Source organism: Uloborus diversus, chromosome 10 (assembly GCF_026930045.1).
Source record: "Uloborus diversus isolate 005 chromosome 10, Udiv.v.3.1, whole genome shotgun sequence".
In the NCBI taxonomy this organism is placed as follows: Eukaryota; Metazoa; Arthropoda; class Arachnida; order Araneae; family Uloboridae; genus Uloborus; species Uloborus diversus.
This window is the reverse complement of record NC_072740.1, coordinates 113,782,273-113,805,578: the sequence shown is the minus strand read 5'-3', so window position 1 is coordinate 113,805,578 and position 23,306 is coordinate 113,782,273. Positions and strand designations below refer to the sequence as shown.

The window sequence follows — 23,306 nt, the reverse complement described above, 5'->3', positions numbered from 1 at the left end:
AACCTAAGAAAACACTCATTGCTATGATAACAGCTCTTTTGTATCAGTTTTATCCATAATTTACAGATTATTATCATCTACTTTATCTGAAATGCCACTTGGAATCAGTAAGTTAGTTACAAATGAATTTATCATTGAATCATCAGAAAATGTCCTTATTTTCGCCTTTCGTGGTTTCATTTGCATTTTTGATGGTATAAACATTTCTGTAAAGTACATAAACAGCAAGTTGGAAACTTTTAAACTATAAAATAAATGTAAAAAAAGTTATTAAAAAAACAATTTGTGTGAAAAAAACAGTAATGGGGCACAGTGAGGTTGTCTCATTCTGCCCCCAACTACAACTGCCTCACTGTACCCCACTCCACCTTCTTCTAATTCAACATTTTAAGGAGTTTAAGGCCTATCCTAAATGTTTTGATAGATAATTAGTTACATAGGTAGAACAATGAATGCGATCTAATTTTTACTCATAAAAGAAAATGTTATAAATTGATGCCATGCGAGAACTAAAAAAAATTTCCTTGCCTGAAATCAGAAAAATATCGATCATTTGATTACAAACACAAGCAACAACTAAATATTCCAGAATCCACAAGGTTGATTGCTGCAGATTCATAGGTACTTAGCATCATTTACAGATTATAATTAAAAAATCTAAAAATAGCTTTATCTCAATGTGCCCCCACCCTCCCCTAAACAGTAAAATCTCAATTAGTTGAAGCGGTTGAGATCGGGACTTCTGAATCTATGGTTATGGTCTTTGAATAAACTAACTCTGATCAAGTTTAAGTTCTGATTTTGTTGTAAATTTAGAAGTTCATGAACAATATCAGTTATGCTTGAAAGCAATCCAGAACTGCAGCGAAAGGCTTCATTACTTCTAAAGGGATGAAAGTCAAATATAACAACTAAAAATGGTTGATTTGGTGACAAAAACTCTCCTTTGGATCATTTGGTACCAATATCTAATCATGTACATTTTGAGGTGGGTACCAGACCATTTTTGTCTGAATTCTTACATTATGTCTTGAGATGCAGCAGCTAAGCACATTGAAAGAAACAAATTGCTCTACCCTTGGAATAATTGATGCCAAAGAAAAAAACCAATGGCCACAAGAAATGGTCACATATATATTACCTGAAAATCTACACACAAGCATTTTCCAAAGCTGATCAAAATAGATTCATCATACTTCCAAAGGTGTTAAGCCCTAAAAATTTAGAAAATTTCCTGAATCCTATTCTTCCTTCCCTGTATAAAGTGTAGAAGTACTAGCACTTCAGAACTGCAATCCTTTATTGCAGAAACTTTTAATTTGTCAGAGACAAATTCAAATTTTCCATAAAACCATCTAGAACTATTCCAGTCTAAAAAATTGTGGAGATATAGGCCAATTTTCAAATTTTTTGAGTGATGCAAATATATCAAACAGAACTTTGACCCACTTGGAACAACAGCATTCAGTTGCAATACCAGTAAATAAACATGTACATTTAGTCACTGGACATTTACTCTCCTGTTAATGTACAAGATGAATTTAAAGGAGTGAAAAAAGAAGCAGTTTTCTTTGATTTTCAGCAAAATATAATAACCCCAGAATGAACATGTGTTATTTCCCTGGTTTTTCACAATTTTTCTAACCAGTGACTGAACACCCATCTACATGAAAATCTAAACATTCTGCAGTTAATGAAACAATTAAAATCATAGTTTAAAAATGCATACTTTATCTTTTGTAGAACTAAAATATAAAATTTTTAAATAAAATTAATATTTATCAAAGTAGTAGCATGAATAAAATCAGCCTTAGTATTTTAGAAGAGAAAATGTGAGGCTAAGTCGTACACAGTCAAAAATTTCTTCAGGGAAAAAATATATATAATCAAGGTAACCAAACAGGTGTCAGATAGCTCAGAATTTTAAGAAAGAAAGCTGTTGTAGCCAATTAATCTAGAAAAAATCTTTTGAAACTTTATTTTTAAAAAATACTATAAATTGTTTATCTCCTGTGGTGTGCTCATTCCCTGGTCGGTCTACTGTAAACATAAAGAACAAGCGAATAACCATTTGACAAATTGATAGAATTCGTCATATGAAACAGGCTGACATACAACTTAAGAGCAATGAGGTTTTAAGACATTCTCAACACACTCTTCACATCTTAGCTATTGAGCTCAGAGTTCTATAATTATAAAGAATGATTAAAATGATTTTAAAGCATCTTTTAATATTTTTAGCTTAAAATACTGAATAATATAAATGTTACTAACGAAAAATATCTGCACCCGCAGTCTTCTCTTCTATAGTTTTTTCAGTTTGTACTGTTTCCTTATTATGTTCTTCAACTGGTTCTGTCACCTTTGGCAAAAGATTTAATGCAGTAATATGTCCCTAAACCAGAAAAAATTAAATAATTTAATTACAAAACAAAACTTGAATCAACGACACCAAGTACAACTTTTTAAGTAAATATTTATACAAATACAAATGTTTCGACCAGCAACAGGCTGTTAGTCGACTAGGCTAGTTCTATTCAGTTCATTAGTCCTTTGTGAAGATCAATGACCCTCTTAAAGCTATCCACCCCTTACTCCCTCTTCTGGTAAGCTGTTCCAAATGTAACAAAAGCAGTAATTTTTCCTAATTTCCAGATTAGCTTGAGATGTGAATGGCTTAAAACAATGACCCCTTGTCCTGCTTTCCTATCAAAAATTTAACCCCAACACATCATTCATTTTGATACATTTAAACAACTGAATCATGTCCCCTCTGACTTTCCTTTGCTGCTCTATAAATTAAGCCTTTTAAGTCTGGTGCCATAATCAAAACCTATAAACTGCCTAACTTGCCTATTAGCCATTCTTTGAGCTCTTTCCAATAAAAAAATATTTTTCTTGAGATTAAGGACACCAAAACTGAACAGCTTACTCCAAATGAGGTCTCACCAAACTTTTATACATAGACACAAGAACCTCTTAGATTTGTTTGAAATAGATCTATTGAAGCCTAAGCATTCTGTTGGCTCTTGCAATGCGGCACTGTTGATTTGACCTGAAGTCCTCATTTATTAAGACAGCCAGATCAATAACATTTTATGCCTGACTAATGACTGAACCCTGTAAATAAAAACTTGTACGCTTATTTCCATAAACTAAATGTAGCACTTGACGTTTACCAACATCAACTACTATCTCCCACTTATCTGCCAACTTAGTAATGATCTAAATCCTCTTGAAGCTGCTTCACTTCTTCCTCCTTTTCTATGATCTCCATAACACTGATGACATTAGCAAAACAATTCATGTTTCCAGAAATATTCGCATGAACATCATTCATAAAAAATATAAATAAAATAAACAAATGAGGCCCTAAAACTGATCTTTGAAGAATCCCATTTAAAGCATCACTCAATTTAGAATGTGTGATTTCCCTTTTAAACTAATTTATTTCATTTCAGTCAGCTTATTATTCCCCTCACCCTCAAAGTAAAATTCTCCCTCCTATTCCTATATCAGCTAGTTTGCTGAGAAGAGCAACATGTGGTACCTTATCAAAAGCTTTTTGAAAATCAATACAAACAACATCTACACGTTTTTTATTACCTAGAGCCATAATAGCTATTTAACATGGATAATAAAAGATATATTGCTTGGCAGATATGCAACTAATTTTTATAGATGATAATCATAAAACATAGAAAAATTATTGTTTAAGATGATTCTTCTGAGGTTCATTCACTCACTAAAAGAAAATCACAAGAAGCCTTAATAGACCCCCCCCCCCCCCAACGGAGCACGTATATAGACAATGGATGAATTTGATATAAGAAGGTCATTCTTTATCCATGGAAGCAGTTTGGATTAAAATAAGCTTTTAATTCTGTAAGTTTTAAATGTGATTAGGTCCAAAAAACTGACCTATTTTTCCCTAAATAAGTGGGAGAATTATTTATTCCTGGTACATACAGGGTGTTCCATTTTAACCTGCAAGACCTTTATTATTGCAACCGTTAGTCCTAGATGTATACTTCCAATTGCAAAAATGTTCAAAATCAGATGCAGAGTTAAGCTATTGAAAGCTTGAAGCAAAAATAAAAATGTGTCAAAAAGTACCAAATTTAACTTTTTTATACGGCCATAGGTCCCGTAACTAATATTTAGAGAAAGAATCTCCATTGAAAATTATTACTGACACAAAAACTTGACAGTTGGGTGACCAAAACTCAAGGAGATATTCCAGTTTAAAGTTTTAACAGGGACTATACAGAAGATGATATTGGAACTTATCACCCTTTCAGAAGAATGGCAGGTCGTCAAAGAAAAACAAAGTAGTTATATTTTTCATTGCTATTCAAAAACAAATGTTATGCCGTGATACACACAAACACACTACAAAACTTCCAACAATTTGAAAACTACTCTATGCACACATATAAATTTTAAACACTTGTTAACCACTATATTTCCCCCCAAAAGGTGTTATTGACAGCCTGTGAAAAGTGGTGTAAGTCACAAAACACTGTGTTTCATATCTCAGTGAATATTGGTCATACTAATTTCAAACTTTTTGCGTTGGAATTATTTTTCAATGGAGATTATTTCCCTAAATATAAGTTAGGGGAACTGGGGCCTGTATAAAAAGTTAAATTTTGTATTTTTTGACATTTTCTTTTTATTTTCACTTTAAACTTTCAATATCTTAACTCTGCATCTGATTTTGAACATTTTTGCAATTGGAAGTATACACCTAGAATTAACTGTTGCGATAATAAAGGTCTTGCAGGTTAAAACTGAACACCCTGTATATACTCTGGTAATTGTGGCAATGTAAACAAGCCACTGATAACAGCAAACATCTTTCATAACAAGTGCTCAGATATAAAGTTCCAGTTTTTACTATTATTTAAAACAGCATATTTTTTAGACTATTAGAACAGGAAAAAAAGTGAAAACGCCAGTTTTCAAATGAAATTACACAAAATCTCCCTTACAGTAAAACTTAACAAACAGGGAATGCCTTCAAATTCACTAACTTTGTGCAACAATATCTTTTAAGGCTTTAGGGCTATGTAGCCACTGTCAAAGAACTTTCAAAATTTTTTAGTATAGTAGTAGGATGTAGAAAATGATGTAGGTTACATTTAAACCTATAACTTTTACTTAGTGGTTAAAAACAAAAAAAAAAAAAAACAAATTCAGTGTTTTTCTGCATTGCCATGAGAGTCTTACATGAAACCACTATATCCATTCATTTTAATTCTTGGAAAATTGATTACAGTAGAGAAGCAATTTTCAGGAATGGTCGGGACCATCAGGATCCCGGACATCTAAATTTCCTAGTTCTCTCGATCACTAACAAAAGCTGTATGCGGATTACTTATAAAGACCAAATTACAATAATAAACAATACTGCATTTCAAAATAAGAAGAAAACAGTAAGTAAATGCCTAAAGTTTGGAAATAATAATAAAAAAAAGAAACATTCAAAAGCAAAATAGTATAAAATCAAATGATAATTATTCACTATTATCTGGTAATAAAATTTTAAAACAAAGAAAATGAATAAGAATCGCACATTTCTGAAGGGAACTATTTGTTATTTTAGTTCAATTTGAATGAAATGTTAGGAGAAACATCAAGTTTTTGAGCATACTTTTCAAGTTTACCGAGTAAAAAATTTTGCACTGCTTAAGTCAACCGACCAAATTTGAATCTTGTTTCTGCACTAAATTTCTCGAACTATACGTGAGTGTTATGTGGTATTCAAAAGAGAGTGTACATATCTTTAAAGATATTTTAGGGGGAAAAGCATCTTTTTCAAAAATTGTTTTTTAAAAACGGCAGGAAAATCGGGAAATTTTTTTCAGGTTTTCTGAATCATCCATAAAAGGTACTGTATTGTATTTCTGTGACATCGAACATTAATAACCCGAACCAGCAACTGCAGTTTGTTTTGTTTAAGTGTTACACAGTGTTATCCTTCAGTGAGAAAAATGCATTAGTGCCATTAGTGCCAAACTGTATTCTTTCAAATTTTCACCACGAGCAAGTAAGAAACTCTAAAAACCATTTATGAAGACCACTCAAAAAATCTGGGACAATTTATTTCTAGTTAATATAAAGTCATGAAAGTATCTGTAATTTTTGGTTCTCCAGTCTTTTTTTTCTTCTTAAGACATTGTCAATATTTGACTAGTTCCTTTTTATTGCTGCACAAAAATGCTGAACAAAATAGATAAATAAAAAATATTAAATATATCCATATTTTTTTTTAAAAACTTTTCTCAAAAGATTAGTGAACTGCTACCATTTTTATTAAAAATTTAAATAAGAAGGTTGATCCTCAAATAAATTGTTTTCTTACACCACAATAAGAGAAAATAAGAAGTAAGAGCCATACGTTAACCCATTAATGCCTAGCGTCCCTTTTTAGGGACGGTCCAAAAATTGTGTCTCAATTTCCCAAAAGTTAACATTTCAACTCAATAATTGTTTTCATTTATTACTTTAGTATTGTTTCAATTCGTTACTAGCAGACGGTAGCACATAAACGTTATTAAGTGTGTTCTGTAACCATTTTGTTATGATCTTCGTGAAGAATTTCATTGTTCACAATGTCAAGAACAAAAAAGTAAGTTTTCAAAATTTTTAACAAGTAAATCAATTTGTATTTGATACATATGTTACTTTGATCAATATTTCAGTTTACCTTTTCTTGCATTTTTGTAGATTTTAAAAATTTTATGGATTTTATAGCAATTTAAGAGCGTCCCTAAAAAGGGACGCTAGGCAGTAAAGGCTGCATTGTTGAATCGTTGCTAGTTTCTTGCTTAGAATTCAAAATTGGCCTCAAAAGAAGTTATTAAATGTTTTTAGACTAAAAAATAGGCAATATGTTTTATTTTTAAAAATTAAAAAGACTAATTAATAATAAAACTACCTTTTTTAAAGATATTTCAGTAACAATTTTTTCTGCAATTTCGAAAAATACTTAGGTAAATTTGAAAAGCTAACTGTTTCAAAAATTAACTTCTTTGAAACCTGAGTTATTTTTTGACGTTAATAATCTTCAGTAACTCATTGAGATTTTCTCATTGTTTTGTCTGACTTTGAAGAAGCCTTAGCACTTCTGGAACAGCTCTCTGATGATAAAGAATTCAAGGAGGCTGATATATGCATTTGTCCACCTTCACAAGTTAGTGAAATTACTGACGATTACAGGGGGCCGGATGACTCAGTTGATGTTAATCAATTATCAGGTCAACAGTTGAAATCTTCTGCTACAATGACCATTAGAAAAGTTAATCAGGGTAAGGTATTATGTGTTGGAGATAGTCAGTCAAGTGACAGTGATGATGTTGAGCAGCATCTTCCAAGCAAACGCAGAAAAATAAAGAAAAAAAATACAGAAAGAAATTGGGTTAAGAAAGATATATCCATCAATAAAAAAAAAATGTATGGAATGTGGAAACACCAAGCTTTTTGAATGTTGAATGGACACCAGTGTCAATATTTGAAGAGTATTTTACAGATGAAATACTGGATGAATTTGTTTTTCAGAGCACCCTCTATGCTCGACAAAAAAAACAATACATACTCTTCTATAACGCGAGAGGAGCTGCGTTTATTCTTGGCTATCCTATTAACAAGTGGATATGCATGCTTGCTCCAGCGGAGACTCTACTGGAGTCCATCAACTGATGTCAACGACATAGCAATTAGTTCTGCAATGAGTAGAAATCGATTTGAGCAAATTATGCAGTATTTACATTTTGCTGACACCAAACTCAAAAAAAATGACAAAGTCGGAAAGTTTTTTTTTTTTTTCACGTATTAAATCGTCGGCAAAAAAATATTTGTCGTTGAAAAAGCATGTACCCTCTGATGCCTAGCGTCCCTTTTTAGGGACAATTTTTCTGTTATTAATAAAACATTTATTTTTTGCATTAGATTTTTTTAATTATTTTTCCTGTCTATTAAACACTATTTGCAACCCGTAAACAAAAAATCTTTGAAAAAAAAAAATGTCAGGCATTAATGGGTTAATATGAAAACTTAGATTTTGAAACGTCCGACTCTGACTTTTTTTTTACAATTTTTCCTCCTCATGGGAAAGGGGTAAAAATCCTGAACAGTGATGAAAATATTGATTCCTTTTTAAGAAATTTTCCCGTTATATTTTATTGCAAACCTAAGACACATTCAACGTTCGAAATTCAAATATTTGCGATTTTTAAAGTGAGATTACTTAACAACTCCATTTTTTGAAAGAATGAGAAGGATTAGCTTGCTCTCCTTCACATGTTTAACAAATTAATGTTGATAATATTGTGTGAATTCAACTACATTTTTTTTTAAAGCAAACAACAGCTACTAATGCAAATATTTTAACTTTTAATCAGTAGATTAGAAGGTAGCTTCAAAATTAAGATGATTTAAAATAGAATTAGAAGAGAAATTGGAAAATTTGAAGATGCAAGTTTCATAAACTCGCATATTACTAAAATAGGATAATATCTTCTAATAACCAGGGTTGGCAAGTTTCTGCCAAGGCGGTTAAAACCACCGATAGAAACCGGTTAAAACCGGCATGGCAAAAACCTATTTTCTGCCACTTTGCGGCAGAAACTGGCAAAAACTCACAAAATGAAAAACTCTTGATATACAACAGAAAATGCATAGAAAAAATAATTAATTGTTAAACAAAGTACTGTAATTTTATTACAAAATTATCACAATTGAAAATCAAATGTTATTGTTTGGACCCTGCAATTGTCTCTTAGAAAAGGAGGTTTCAAAAATCTAAACAGGTTCTCAATTTACTACGCACAAATGAAAAATTTTAGAATATTCGAAAACAGAAGAGCTAACAGACATAATTGAAGGAGCGAGCAATGTTCGTGAAACTTTCATCTATTGTATAACTGGTCCACCATGTAGTAACTGGGCTTGTGGTAAAAATTTGACTGGAAAAATAAGTTTTGAGAAATGGGGCTAATTTGTTTTGTAAAGCTGTGACATTAAGGTACAAAATTTAGGCAAGTAAAATTCTGGCACTTCCTTCTTGAAGCACATGACATGATAATTTCAATCACAAACAATTTAGAGGAAACATATAAGTAAGCAAAAATTACAATCAGTAATGCCTGTTTAATTCTGTATGTCACTTCTCTTTCCTAAGCACCCATGTATGATTTTTTATCCTTTGTTAAATTAATCCAAATACTACGAGCCTCTGCAATTGGAAAGTTCCCTTTCAACTAAATCAAGGGCACTAGCATGGGATTTTATTTTTTTTAAATGATGAAATGATGTTAATTTTTTAGTTTACTTAAACAAATATCATTTACTAATTACTTGAGTTATTAAAGACATTTTTAAGTTTTTGCCAGTTTCTGCCGGTTTTTACCGGTTATAATCAGTTTCTGCCACTGGCACAGCAAAAACTAGTTTCTGCCGGCAGAAAGCCAACCCTGCTAATAACACAATGAGCCTCAATGAGGAATTTCAGTTCCTTTATGCTTTTTCCACATTTTTGCTTCAATACTTTATTAATGCTATAAAACAGAAAAGTTGCTATTGAAGAAAAGATGAAAATTGAAATTGGATAGTATCTTTCTGTCATGCAACAAGCCTGAAGATGTTAAAACAAAAATTGTGCAAATATAAAAATAATTAGCACATGTACAAAAGTTTACAACACCTACCTTACGTAAAAATTCTGATAAGAGTTCAATGAAATAATCCATTCCTTGAGCTCCTAATTTCCTTATGAAATCATACCCATGATCCCATAGAGAATTTAAATAGGAATCAATAACCTGCAACAAAAATACTTTTTACAATACGGAAGAATGTTGGATATAATAGAAAAATTTGAACTTTTACAATAAAATCACTTTTATTTCTATTTGTTCTTTCTAACCATTCAGCGATTCCACAATTACGATAATTTATGAAATCTAAAGCTACCTTGTTCTGTCTCATCATCCCATACCATCTTGATTTCCCTTCTAGTTTCTAGATTACACAAATACTTTGGTAATTACAAATAAAAATGTACAATGAAAGAAATTTGAGTATGCACTTTTAGTTTTAAAGACAATTGATATACTTAGTTACAGAGCCTTTTGAACAAGAACATCCAACTAAGTTTAATTAATTTCAAATAATCGAAGCAAGAAATTTAACAATGTATTGCGGGTAGTGATGCGGATCGGGTAAAATATTCAATGGGTAGGTAAATATGTGTTGGGTGTTTATTAGAGTATTTACCAGAGGCTTGGGTAAAAACCCAAAAACATTTTGGGGAAAAAAGTGAATCAATGATAAATTTTTATCTAAATACAAAATAAAATGCAATTGTGGAAATTGATACATACATGTGTATTATACAGTATATACTATTTTTTATTGAAAGACTTGATAAAATTGTTAGTATAAAAAAATTGTGAATTAAAAATTTTTACTCGCAATCTAAAAAATAATTGTTTATCCAATTCATCTTGTAGATTTTAAATCCAATGATGCACGGATATAATTCAAAACACGTCAACCTTCTTGATGGTTTACCTTTTCTTTATGAAGGTCAGAAGGATTTGAAATTAGAGTGTTCTCAGGTAAAGACATAGTTCATTATAAGATTGTAGGAAAAATTAGAAAGCATGAGGGTGAAGAAGTTTGTAAGGAACTAATGTTAAACAAGCTTAGCATATTTTAAGTGTATCAGTTACTGCAGAAGAAAAAACTTTCAGCATTTTCAGTTAGATTCACAGAAAAAAAAAACTGACAGAATAGCTAAGCTCACACATCCATCTTATAATTGGAAGCTTATACATGTAATTGGAATAACTTCAGAAGGGGAGATTTGAAAGAAAGAAAGAAATAAGAACTAGAAATGAATGAAAGAACTATTACACGAAAAATTGAGCGATTATTTATAAATGAAGTTCTTAGCCTAAAACATGTACAATTCAGATGACAATTAAAAATCCAAGTATGACTGAAATGTTTGAATAAATCCATGTATGTGTTTTTAATTACTTTCAGAAAGATACATTTTAAGTTGTGTAATGTTTACTTAAAGTAAAAAAAGGGCAGGGGGCTTTCAGAGAAAAGGATACCTTAACTCAACTTAAAGGGCACTTTCCGATAGAAATTTCGTAATTAAATGTGTTATTTTACTTTTTTGTATGCTATATGTATACAAAACAGAGGTATTTTTTGATAGTAATTTTTTTAAACAGTGAAAAGTTTTGAAATGTTTAGTTTCAAAAAATTATACTAAAAGCATTTTTAAAAAATCAGATTTATATTCAACTTAAATTCTGGAAAGAGGAGAGTTACGTTACGTTTCAAAGCCAGACTAGCATGAATCTTTAACATTAAAAAAAAGGAAAAATTAATACGAATTCTGAAATTTTGAATTCAAATTACATCTTTCGCAATCACGAGTTGCGACAGGACCCTACTCGATGGTTACTACCCTACTCACTTGTTTCTAGACACGGCTCTTGTCCCTCGAAGCCTGCCCCTCCTCTTGAACGGAGACGTGTGTATTAGTTGTGTATGTGTAGGCTTTTGTGCATGCGTAGACCTGTGTGTATGCACGTTGGCATGTGTCTAAAGGCACGAATGTGTATATATGTGAGTGCATATGTGTATGAGCCTGCATGTGTGTAGGACATGGACACCACTAACCAGGAGCGGCTACTGGAGGACAAAGTCAAGCCTGCAGGTGACGGTGGGGGTTGAAAAATGCACGGACATCAAAGACAGTCAAATGAGAACAATAAGCAATCGTGATTGCTCAAAAAAAAGTTTACTTTTGCGATGAAGTTTTATAAGAATTTCAAAGAGGCAAAGAGGGCGGATCAAAGATTAACTTAAAAGGTGCAGGATGAATCACCTTCCTAAAAATGCCTGGGGGGCACACTAAGCAAACAAAATGCAGGTAAAGTTTACATTTATTTAAATCTTTTATTTTTTTTATTTTAATGTTTATCTTAAGAATTTTTTAAGCAGGATTGCTCCTGTAAAGAGTTTAATAATTTTTGTAATAGCAATGCAAATCCCCCTTAAATTCTTGCTATCTTTCATTCCAGTTTTCACCATCCTAATTTTAAAGTCAAACTCGACATTCCTTTTCTTTTTAGTAAATCCTAGCTGTTTTCATTTTTTAAAGTCAGGAGTTACATTGTTACTTAAAAAGGGTAGCTATTTAAATGAAATATTGCTGGGAAAATGCTTGATGTTATGTAACATTTGTTTTGTTGATTATTTTATGTCTATAAAATTAAAAATGGGTAAAAAAGGTTCAAACGCTTCACTTTTCTATACACTCAATACATACATTTACACGCATTGCAATTTCGTTTTCTATAAATGTAGGTATTTTGTGTGAATAGAGTTCACTGGAAATGAAAACCTAGGCAAATACCCATTTTGGGTATTAAATCTCAAAAATAACTACCTAGGTAATTTTAATCATTACTTACAAGTAGATTTTAATTATCAATTAAAAAAATTTCAAATAAAAGAATGCCTACTTATGAAATATTTATGACTGTCCTAAAAATGTAAAATTGCAGATTTTTACAACTTAAAACAGTTAAAATTCAGTTTTGAAAAGGCAAAATAAGGATTAATAAATAGCACATCAGAAAAGAAAATTGTCAGCAATAGAAGCACTAAGTGTGCACGGATATTCAGAGCTCATAGGTCACACATACACAGAAAATTTGCTTTCTTACATTTTAGTTAGGTATATCCAACCTATTTATGTGTGTTCATGCATTAGTACAGGATTTAAGCCAAGTTCAAATGTTCTTTAGCAAAAAAAAAAAAAAAAAACTAAAGAAGAAAAAAAGCTTTAACAAAATGCTAAAATGTGGGAAGTCAATGAATATGTTCACATATCTTTTTAAATTCTCAATGCGTTCCATCTCCAGTTGAAAACTTAAATTCAAAATTCAACCATGACATCTTTGAAGAATAAATACACAGCAGCTATCTTTTTTTTTTTCCAATTTGAAAAAAAAAAAAATAATAATAATAATCATTGAAAGAACACAAGTTTGTTTTTTCAAATGGTATAAGTCATCTCCTCTTAATAATGCATTTATTAGGTAGACATAAAGCTCATTGAGACTAGGTATTGTTGAACTTACTAGTAATTCAAACATCTTAGGTTTAAGTTAAATAAATAGGCGTTCCTTGTAACGCCAAAATACGTGTCTACAGTAATCTACTATTTGAGCTTTTTGATGTTGTTATTTCTAATTTTATCTTAGGTATGATTTGTAATAAGATTAGTTGAAATCGTCATGCTTGTTTCCGCTCTCTCTGCCTGATTGCAAGTTTTTTTTTTACCAATTAATTTTTGAGCAAAAAAGCTGTAATGCCTTGCTTTATTTTCATAATTGAAGTAGTATTTTTGCATAACATGAGACTGTAGCAGAAACCCTGCACTAGTAAGATCAGTATACTACTATGACTAGTCTAACGCTAGGTGCAGTTTAGTTTTGCTAATATGATGAGAGTAAAACTCATGTGTGGATGACACAAACAGCATATTCTCAAAAATTAATATTGCAAATTTAAAGAAAAGTTCTTTCTTCTGTAAAATTGAACTTTATTGTAATTTTATTCCTGTTAAGTGAGTTTTTTTCCCATTGAAAAATTGAAAGAAAACATACCCTTACTTGAATGGGAAATTTTTTAAATTATATGAAAGCAATTTCAGGAAAACAAAGTCTACATTACTTAACTTATTTTTGATTACAAATTTTGCACTTGTCAAGTAAATTAATAACAATATTAAGTGAAAATGAAAGTTAAAACTGCTAAGTATTTACCTTCTCATGTTTACTCAAATGTGGATTAATCAACTTTCGGAAAATATACGAAGATCCTCTTGTTGCAGGACATATAAGCCAAAGAACGAACATTATTTTTAACTCGTAATAGAATGGAAACCTACAGAATAAACCAACAGACATACTAATTAAAAACATGAAAGTTTTCTCTCCTTCGGCTATTATAAAATTACCTTAAAAACATACCAGAAAGCAATAAAAATATCAGCAAATATTTCTATAAATTTATACATAGCAAACACTACCCAGTACATCATCCATTTAACCTAGAAAAACGAAAAGAAAAAACATATGTAAATATTTGAAAACATAAGCAAGAGAATTAATATAGCAAAACGACAACATATTAAAATAGAAAGCAAGAAGTAAATGCTTCAAGGTCTTAAAAAAAACTTTTTTTTAATAAAAAATTTTTTAATTGATGTACAAAACAATAATGCTTGAACTTTTTAAAACAGAGAGTTTTAAATGTTTGACACCTTTCAGACACTAAAACTAAGAGTTAGATGCAATAGTGCAGGGGCAGATTTACAGTCTATTCAAGGGGGGTGGCGGTTGAAAACCGTAAAAGCCATTCCTCACTCCAAACCCGTCATGTAGGGGGCATGGAGACAATCCCCTCCCTTTATCCTGTCTTTTAACTACTAATCGTCCTCTATCACCCCTCACGAACTTATCGCCCTCTTTAAGTGTCAAATCTCCCCTTTGGGACTATCACCCCCAGGGTAGGAAACCACTGTTCTAAGTCACAGCAATGTATTTGTAATATCATACTACAGTCAACGCTCTTCAGAACGACCTCCTATTACTGCGACCCTTTCATTATAGCAACCAATGCATGAAGTCCCATTTCCTATTCCATAGATATGCTATGTTATTTTACTGTCCATTAGAGCATCCGAACTGAACCGTTCATTCCAATACAACATCCAAAACTAAGTTTCAATTTTTGTAATATCCTCAGAACTAACAATTCGAAAACTAATCTTTGACCATTTTATGTTTTAAATGTAAAATATTTCCATTGAAAAGAATTATTTGTTGGTTTTGAGTCAAAAAAGGGATAAATACCACACACAAATGGTAGACATTACTATTCATATATATATTTTTAAAAATTGAAAAATCCGGAAAGTTTCTACAATTGCAGCATATTTTTTTTTAAAAAGAAAAGAAACTTCATTTTTTTACTTATTTTAGATGAATGGAATGAAAATATTAGGACTATAGTGGAAATGAATTTTAAGAGTTTAAATGAAAAATACTATTAAAGTTTAAAAACTTAAAATCATTATTAAAAAATCATAATATTACAAGTTACCAGAAAAAGATGAGCAATTATGTCAGCAAAAATCCTGATAAACATAACGTCAGACTTTTTTGGGGAGGGATTTTCGTGATTACTTGAAGATGCTTGTTTCATGAATTTTGACGAGACATGCAAAGCAAAACTATAACTTCTCAGTGGAGTTTCTGTTATTGTACAGATACTCTGAAAAATGTGGAGTAGCTGCTGATCTTGCTGATGTATAAAAGCTGGTAATTGAACAATTATCAAAATAACTGTTCAATGAAATAAAAACCTCAACAAAGATGGGTAGTTTTCCTGCAGTCAAAAATATATCAAATAATTTAATTATTACTAACTTTGACGGGAAAAATCAAAACATTAACAAAGATGAGCAGCTTTCTTTAGTAATTAATTGAAATTTAAAACTTCTGTAAAAAAATAAAGAATTGGCTTTGAAATTAAAAAGATATTTGAGAAAAAAAAAGATAACTTTTAACTTTTAAGGACTTGCTATAAAAAATCAAAATGAAAGCACCTTGTCAAGAAAATGAAAAATTTTGCTCAAACTAAAGCATGTTAAAAGACCCTTTGTAACAGCTTATCGAAATGAAGCACTTTCAAGAACCTGTGGGAACTCTGCTTCCAATGTTCAACATTTCCCTATTGTTAGTTATGGAATCCAAAAACTTGTTTCTTTAAATATCTCAAAATCTCATCTCTGCAGACACTGCATTTTACCTTCCCATGGCAGATATAAGAAATGACTTATTGATAGTTTGTTTATAAGCATAAATAGCAATTAATGAAACATGTGCATTTTCTGTAAATATTAACAATCTCATAAGTCGTACGGCTTTTACATTGGTGATCACATTTACAAAATTTAAATAGCAAGAAGTCTTGAAGTTTTCGAGTCTCAAATCTAAAGTCATATGATGAAATAACAAGTTGGAGTTAATAATGAAAATATTGCACTGTAACGAAACATGTGCTTGCCAAGGACATTAACATAAATTTAAAGCTGATCTCTTTTCTTATAGTACAAGTTTTAATTTAATATGTATGTTTTCATTTTTGGTTTAGTATCTAAAGCAAACTGGACCAAAATTTCTTGAGGCATCCTAGGGTATTTTAAAGCAAATATAAATTAAAAATAATAATAAATCTATATTTTTTAAATGCTAACAATAATTCAATAATAAAACCAATGATACAAACATTTACAATTTTTGCACAATCTATTAGACTCAATGTGATTCATAAATACTAATGCAAAAGCATTTGCATTTTTTAAATACATTTATTAACATTTATTATTTTCAAATAGTTATACTATAAGAATTTACTTTTTTTTCTGACAGTAAGCAATATTGTAGATGTAACGCTATTATGTTCATTATCATTTGCACACTAATTTTGTTGAATTTGACTAATTTTTCAGCAAAAATTTACCAAAAATTAGTGCCATCAAAAGCTAATTAACGTCTTTTTTTTAAACATTTATTACATTATGTTTAATATATTATCATTTTAGTTTAATTATATAATGTGTAATTCCCCCCCCCCCCCATAGGTATTCCAATAGAATTGCATTTGCGTTTAATTATATAATAAATATTTTGCATCAAAGCAATAATTTTTATTTATCAGACACATGGAAAAGAGATGGATTTTAATTTTGTCTAGTTTCATCAATTTTGTCCAATTTTGTTAAATTTCTTCTGGTGTCGTCAAGGACTTTTACAAAAAAAAAAAGCACAAAATAGCAACCCTGCCCTTTCAGCCACTGAGAATCCCTTTATTGCTTCAGCCACCTTTTTTCTGTTTTATTTTTCCTTCTTTTTCATACTGAACTGTATCTTTCATTAATTTCAACAGATTAATGCAGAAAGCAAAAAAAAAAAAAAAATCTTTTCAATTCATAAAGCCTGCAGACCTCCTCAAGAACCTGCAAAGGTATTGCAGCATCATGCTGTTTCTACTATTAGAACATCTTACAAGCATAATTTATTGAAATCAAAAAATAGGGAGATATATTAAAATTTAAAAAAGTGCTGGATTTTTTTTATTTTTTTGAGTTTGGAGAGGAAGAATCTATCTGATAACATTGTTCAGCAGGTAGATTCTACCATGACAAGTCAACTAACTTTGAAATAAACACATTTTACTATGCCAAATGCAGGGAGTATGCAAGACGTTAAAAGAAATGACTCTTCATAATAATTCCAATTGCTCAAACATATTTGGTCACAGTAACAAGAGGCTACAAAATATTTATTGCATTTGTTTTGGCAAGGTATTATTTAGCAATAATTAACACTGGAAAATATTCAACAAAACTAAGCTTTTAGTTTTAAACAGAATTAAGAATCTAGAGGGATAAAAAAAGGCAACTTTTTTTAAAATTTGGTTCATTATATTATACTTGAATGGCTCAGCAAAAGAATAATTGGGTATAGTGTCTCCCAGAGGTTTTATTAGGAGGGCACTGCACCCTGCTGCTTTTAATCTCACCTATGAAGTACTCTCCTTGTTTTTTTAGAAATTTCAAAGAAACTTCATTAAAAAAAGCTAACATTTTTCAAAAAGTATAGATTTACAAACCTGGTCTTGAAACATCATTCTCATCTTTAAATCACTTTTCCACTAGATTCTGATTAGAATAAAAATTTAAATAATTTTATCACGATTTTAAAAACTTAACATTAAAAAACTTTTCATAATTTAAAAAAATAATTATTAAAAAGTTCAAGAGTTTTGTATGCATTTATTACCAAAATGTAAATAAACCAATTTTTATATAATGAAACTTCTATCAAAAAGATCCCTTTTAATTGGATTACAGTGCTTTCTCATCTGAAAGCACCCTGCTATGTGTTTAACCTGAATGAAGTACTAATATACATCAAATAACTTAAAGAAACCAGTTCCTTATCTTGAAATAATCAGATATAAGGATTTGTTAACATTCGATGCATCATTTCATAGTGTATCTTTTCTTGAAAGGTGAACGTTCACACAATTCAGCCCTTGAAATGTAACTTCCTTGTTTTTTCCTTCACCCACAAGAATTTGATTAGAAAAAAAATCTGAATTTTTTTAATGTAATTAATATTTTTTAACTAAACAGTAAAAGGCTTTTCATTATTTACAAAAATAGTTACTATTAAAAACTACTTGGGGTTTGCATGCATTTAGTACATAAAAAACTTTAAAGGCACCTTTTATATTAAAATATTTCTATCAAAAAGTGTGTTTTTAATTAAATTAAAGTGCTTTAATCAGTTCCTGCCCTGCCCCTTTTTTGGTCCGGGGGGGGGGGGGGGGCACACTAAATCTAAATTCTAGATTAGTATCAGTTTGAAAGTAAATGTCAAAGAGGACTGTATATATGAGTAGACCCTCCTACTTTTAGAAAAAATTGGTGCAAGTGGGAGGGTTGGGGGGGGGGGGATTGAAAACCTGTGTGTGAGTCAAGTCCCTACTTCCTAGAAAAAATTAGGTATGCAGTGACTTTTGAAGTGTGAAATTTTGCAGTGACTTTTGATTTGAAAAGTAAGAAAATTTAATGTAATGAACAAGTTTAGGACTGAAAATGCTTTTTCTTTACACTTTTGCACAAAAGACTTCATTTCTGCACTCACGATTTTTGTTAAGGATTAGTTTTGTCCTTTACTATTTTTGTTAATTGTTACTTTTATTTTGAATTAAACGTCAATAAAATTTTGTGTAGTAGTCATGATACTTTCATTTTTTAAAGAGCATAAATTTCCAACTGAGCAACAGTCGGGAAAATTCACGAATCTGGCATTTTTCAAGCTATTTAGTCCAGATTTTATGGTCGGACTAAGTAAAAATTAATCAGAATGTTTGAAGATTTACATTTTTAGGGTTTGTTTAAAAGGATTGGACAAAAATTTAGGAAATGTTCAAACTTTTGATTTTTTTCCCCCAAAGAATTATTTAGGGAAAATTTTCAGAAATTCAGCCTCACGTATTTAAGTTGACTCCCCTGCTTTAAACCAGTGACGGCGCGAGAGAAAAAGTAGACGTCTGCAATGCAGTTTTGTGAGGCCTTTTTAATCATAAAACTTTATCAGACAAATAACCGAATTCGTAGAATTAGTTCTTGGGGAGTTCTCAAAAGGTGGGAACAAAAACGTTACTTTTGAGCCATTTTTAAAATTTTGGAATTGGAAATCAATTTTGCTTTTATTGCATAGCTTGTACACCTAGAACATCATACACAAACATAAAAAGACAGCAGGTATTTATAAAAATTAATAAATAGCAAGTTTAATGATCGGTCTGGGGGTAACAAATTTTGGACATACAGTTGTCCAGTAGGTAACAGATTCTGAACATCATCATGATGAAAGTTTCAGTTTTTGAACTTTTCCAGTGAATATTTTATCTATTTTTAAATTCTGCAATGAAAAATAGAGGATTTATGAAGTACATGAATGACTTTATATACTGGTCTTTAAATATTAAAATTTTGTTATGGTTTCGTAGAATCCGAAAAAAAAAAACCCCATCCATTTTGCCAGCGCAGGTGATAAAGTGACCAAAACCGACGCTGTTGGCAAAAACCAGAATTCCTCTCTGGTAACCCTTCGCTTATCATACACTGTGAGTTGTTGCCAATCGGGGTTTGCTTGGTGATTTTTGCCGCCTTTGTTTACTATTCATTACAATTGAAACTTGTGTTTCTACTGTTACTTATGTAATGTTCAATGCCTAACGTATTAATTGTGCAAAATACCAATGGATTAAAGAAATTAACATTATAATCGCCTTTTTTATTAAGGTTACAAGACAGAAGATCATTTATAGTATTGAATAAATGGACAGAATTATTGGCGTCTAGATCGTAACGCAATTCGGACATCTCACATATATGTTTAAGAAAAATGATTTTGCTTCAAAGATACCGCATAAAAACATATGAAAACACTTTAAAATGATTAACAATTGATTTTGAGGATTGAAAAATACCGTTAAAACATATAAATCATATGTTTAGTACTCAAATAATAGTATTGTCCAGATCGTAACTTTTGGACATACATGAAACTTCCAACTTTCTTTTTTTCTAAAATTGTTTACAAAATAAATAATCTGTCTTTACTTTTTTAACTTGTGGAAAATATTATCAAAAAATTAACCAGTTTCAGATTCATACCCTTATTTTTTTTTTTTTTTGAAAAACGTTTGGAAATAATTAAAAAAAAAAAATTTTTTTTGATGGTACATTTGCTCAGTTAACATTTTGAAAGTCAAAATTGTGCCTTTTAGCAAAGAAAATATTTTTAAAGGGTATTTGAAGAGCATGTTTTCCATAATTTATGTCAATTCTTGTCTCTATACAGTATTATTATTTAACTCAAAAATTTTTGAGTCAATTAAAATGAAAGTTATTTGGCGATGAAGCTTCAAAGTTGAGGTCTGTGTTTGCTCCCACTTTTTGAGAACTGTCCTTTTGTACTAACTATTGGCACTTAGAATTACCAATACACTTCTTAATTGCTATGACAAAAACATTTCGCAACAAGTAGCGCAATCAAAAAGAAGTTTTTTTGGTGGGGGGAGGGCACATTGAAGGAGAAAAAAATGACTTGATAGAAAGGGGGGTCCAGGGGCTCTCCCGGGGAAAAAATTTGAAATTTGTAGTTTAAAAACACCATTTTAGGCTTTCTTTGCTGATGTTTGGGGAAAAGTACAGGGGTCTCAGCAGAAATTTCTAGAAATTGAAGCCTTAAAAAAGCAATTATAGGTCATATTTATTGACTTTAGGGTCAGAGACTGTCCCCGATTGATTCCTAAAAAAAAAAGGTCAAAATCAATTTCTCTCCCCCCCCCCCCCCGCTAGTTCTCGAAATTGAAGAATTTTAGGCAAACTTTGAAGATTTCTACGGGAAGGAGGTTCTGGGAGCTTTTTCCTGGAAAATTTTTGGAAATCATGGTCCTAAAAACTTAAGCAATATTTTATATTCAAGAGCCATTCCGGTTAAACTTTTTGTTAGTGTAGTTAAATAAACCTAATTGCTTATAATATGAAAGAAAGGCGGTAGGAGGACCCTTGCCAGAACATTTTCTGAATTTCAAGCTTTAAAAACGCGACTGTAAGGCCATATTTTGTAATATTAGGCTCAGTAATTTTTGAAACTAAAGCTCCAAAGACCCAATTTTAAGCGAGTTTCAACGTTGTTGGGTATTTGGGGGCTTTCAGCTGAAATATCGGGAAATTGAAGATCTGGAAACGAAATTTCAAATGCTTCATAGTTCTTTCAATATGCATAGGGGTGTTGGAGTTCAGAGGAGCAGCATTTTGAACATTTTCTTATTCTTAGACGAACTAGGAAAAAAGAGAAAAAAGAAAAGAAATAGAACGAGGGTGGGAGAGTAGAATTAGCTGATTAATAAAAGTTCTCACTATTGAATATATTTAATTCAAAGATTTCTTTTTAAAAAAAATTTCACTCATTGATTTCTTTCAAAAAATAAAATAAAATAAATGAAACGTGATGTAGAAACTTAAAGGAAGACGAATAATTTCAACAGTTTCAAATGTTAGTTTACGTCAGAAAAATCGACGATGAGGCACTGTTCAAATTTGCACTACGATTTTGTAAAAGGCCACTACAAAATTCTCCAATCGGGCCCCGCATCTGCTAAGGCTGGCTCTGCGCAGTCTCCCTTTCACACATCATTGTTATTACTTTTGTGTCTGTTGTATTTAATAAAAGCTTCAATTGAAAAGATGGAACTTTCGTAAAATGTCTGAGAATTTTGCGAGGCCCTATCTGCGCAAGGCAGATGGCAGTCGCCGACTCCCAAAGCTGTCACTGCTTTAAACTTTAATTTTAGTACTAATTTTCTAGACTTATATGCTAGTATATGCAGTTCAACTTCTTCATAATTGGTTTTATGATTCTAATTCTTAAGAAAAGAAAAAAAGCATTATTTTAAATTACAACATTCAAATATCAGGAAATGCTAGTTACTTTTATGAGACATAGATAAAACATTAACACTTTAAAAATTTGTTTACTGTAACAAACATGGACAAAATGAAGACTTACATAATCTTTAACATTTTTTGTCTTTACAGTTTTGTATGATGCATAAGCAGGATATAATGTTCCAAAGACAAGACTACAAAAAGCAAGGAAAAGGATAAAAGTTAGAATAAGATTAGCAAATAGATACAAAAAAGTTTAATCATGTGAGAAATATTTCATTTTTAGAAAATATCTTTTGCAGTAGTAATGCATTAGGCTATTAATTGCTAAGCTATGTTACAAGTTCTTATACACCACCTTTACTCTGAATAGTTTTCAACTCATATTAACAGAAACAAATCATGAAAAATTTGCATCATAAATAGTAAAACAGGAAAAACCGAAATTATTTATATAACAATAGTAAAACGGAAAACTGATGTTACATTTTCATTTAGTGTTACCTCACAAAAACACCTTTACACCAAGGGCACCCAAATAGGGAGGCTCAAGCCCCCCCCCCCCTCTTGAAATTAGAACTTCCTTGCTTTTGATATTTTTTTCTTTGCAAAAATATAAAAACATTTATTCTCCAGCCTTTAATGAATAAGTTATTAAAAATGAAATATTTTAATGACTCGAATCTGTCCTGAAATTGGTTTCCATGGAGAAAATACCCTCCTAACCCATGGGGAAAATGTCTGAGCCCCTCCCCCTTTACAATTTTGCATATTGGCGCCCTTGCTTCACATACGAGATAATGAAAATGCAGTTTGGTATAGCAACACAGGCAGCTGCCAGTACCAGCTAAACAAGATGACGTGACGGCTAACTTCTTAAGATTAATTGACCGAAATTAATGATAACTCCAGGCTTATTTGGCAGAGTATAGTGCCTTATCAATTTCAATAGTTTGCTTAGCGATAATCATTGAATTCTGTTTTTGGAAACTAGGTAATTAAGAGTCTTGTAAAAGAAGCAGTCAAAAACTTTGTACAATGAAATGAGTAAAAATATAACAACGTATATATATATATATGTACACATAAAAGCATTTAAGCTGCTTTTTATCTCTTTTTAATGCTTTTATTTGAACGTGTTATACACGTTATCATATTTTTACTCAACTAA

The 23,306-nt window shown here is 30.8% G+C and overlaps 1 protein-coding gene across 1 annotated transcript in view; it reads right to left on the bottom strand.

The window, feature by feature from the left end:
* LOC129231585 (receptor expression-enhancing protein 1-like) overlaps nucleotides 1-23,306 on the bottom strand; it is a 57,555-nt gene that overhangs the window by 10,564 nt on the left and 23,685 nt on the right. Inside the window, exons 2-6 of the mRNA XM_054865942.1 lie at nucleotides 22,257-22,329; nucleotides 14,067-14,146; nucleotides 13,860-13,980; nucleotides 9,711-9,824; nucleotides 2,275-2,395 (exon numbers count right to left, since the gene is read on the bottom strand). Coding sequence (XP_054721917.1) covers nucleotides 2,275-2,395; nucleotides 9,711-9,824; nucleotides 13,860-13,980; nucleotides 14,067-14,146; nucleotides 22,257-22,329 — 509 coding nt within the window. The remainder of the gene's footprint in view (nucleotides 1-2,274; nucleotides 2,396-9,710; nucleotides 9,825-13,859; nucleotides 13,981-14,066; nucleotides 14,147-22,256; nucleotides 22,330-23,306) is intronic.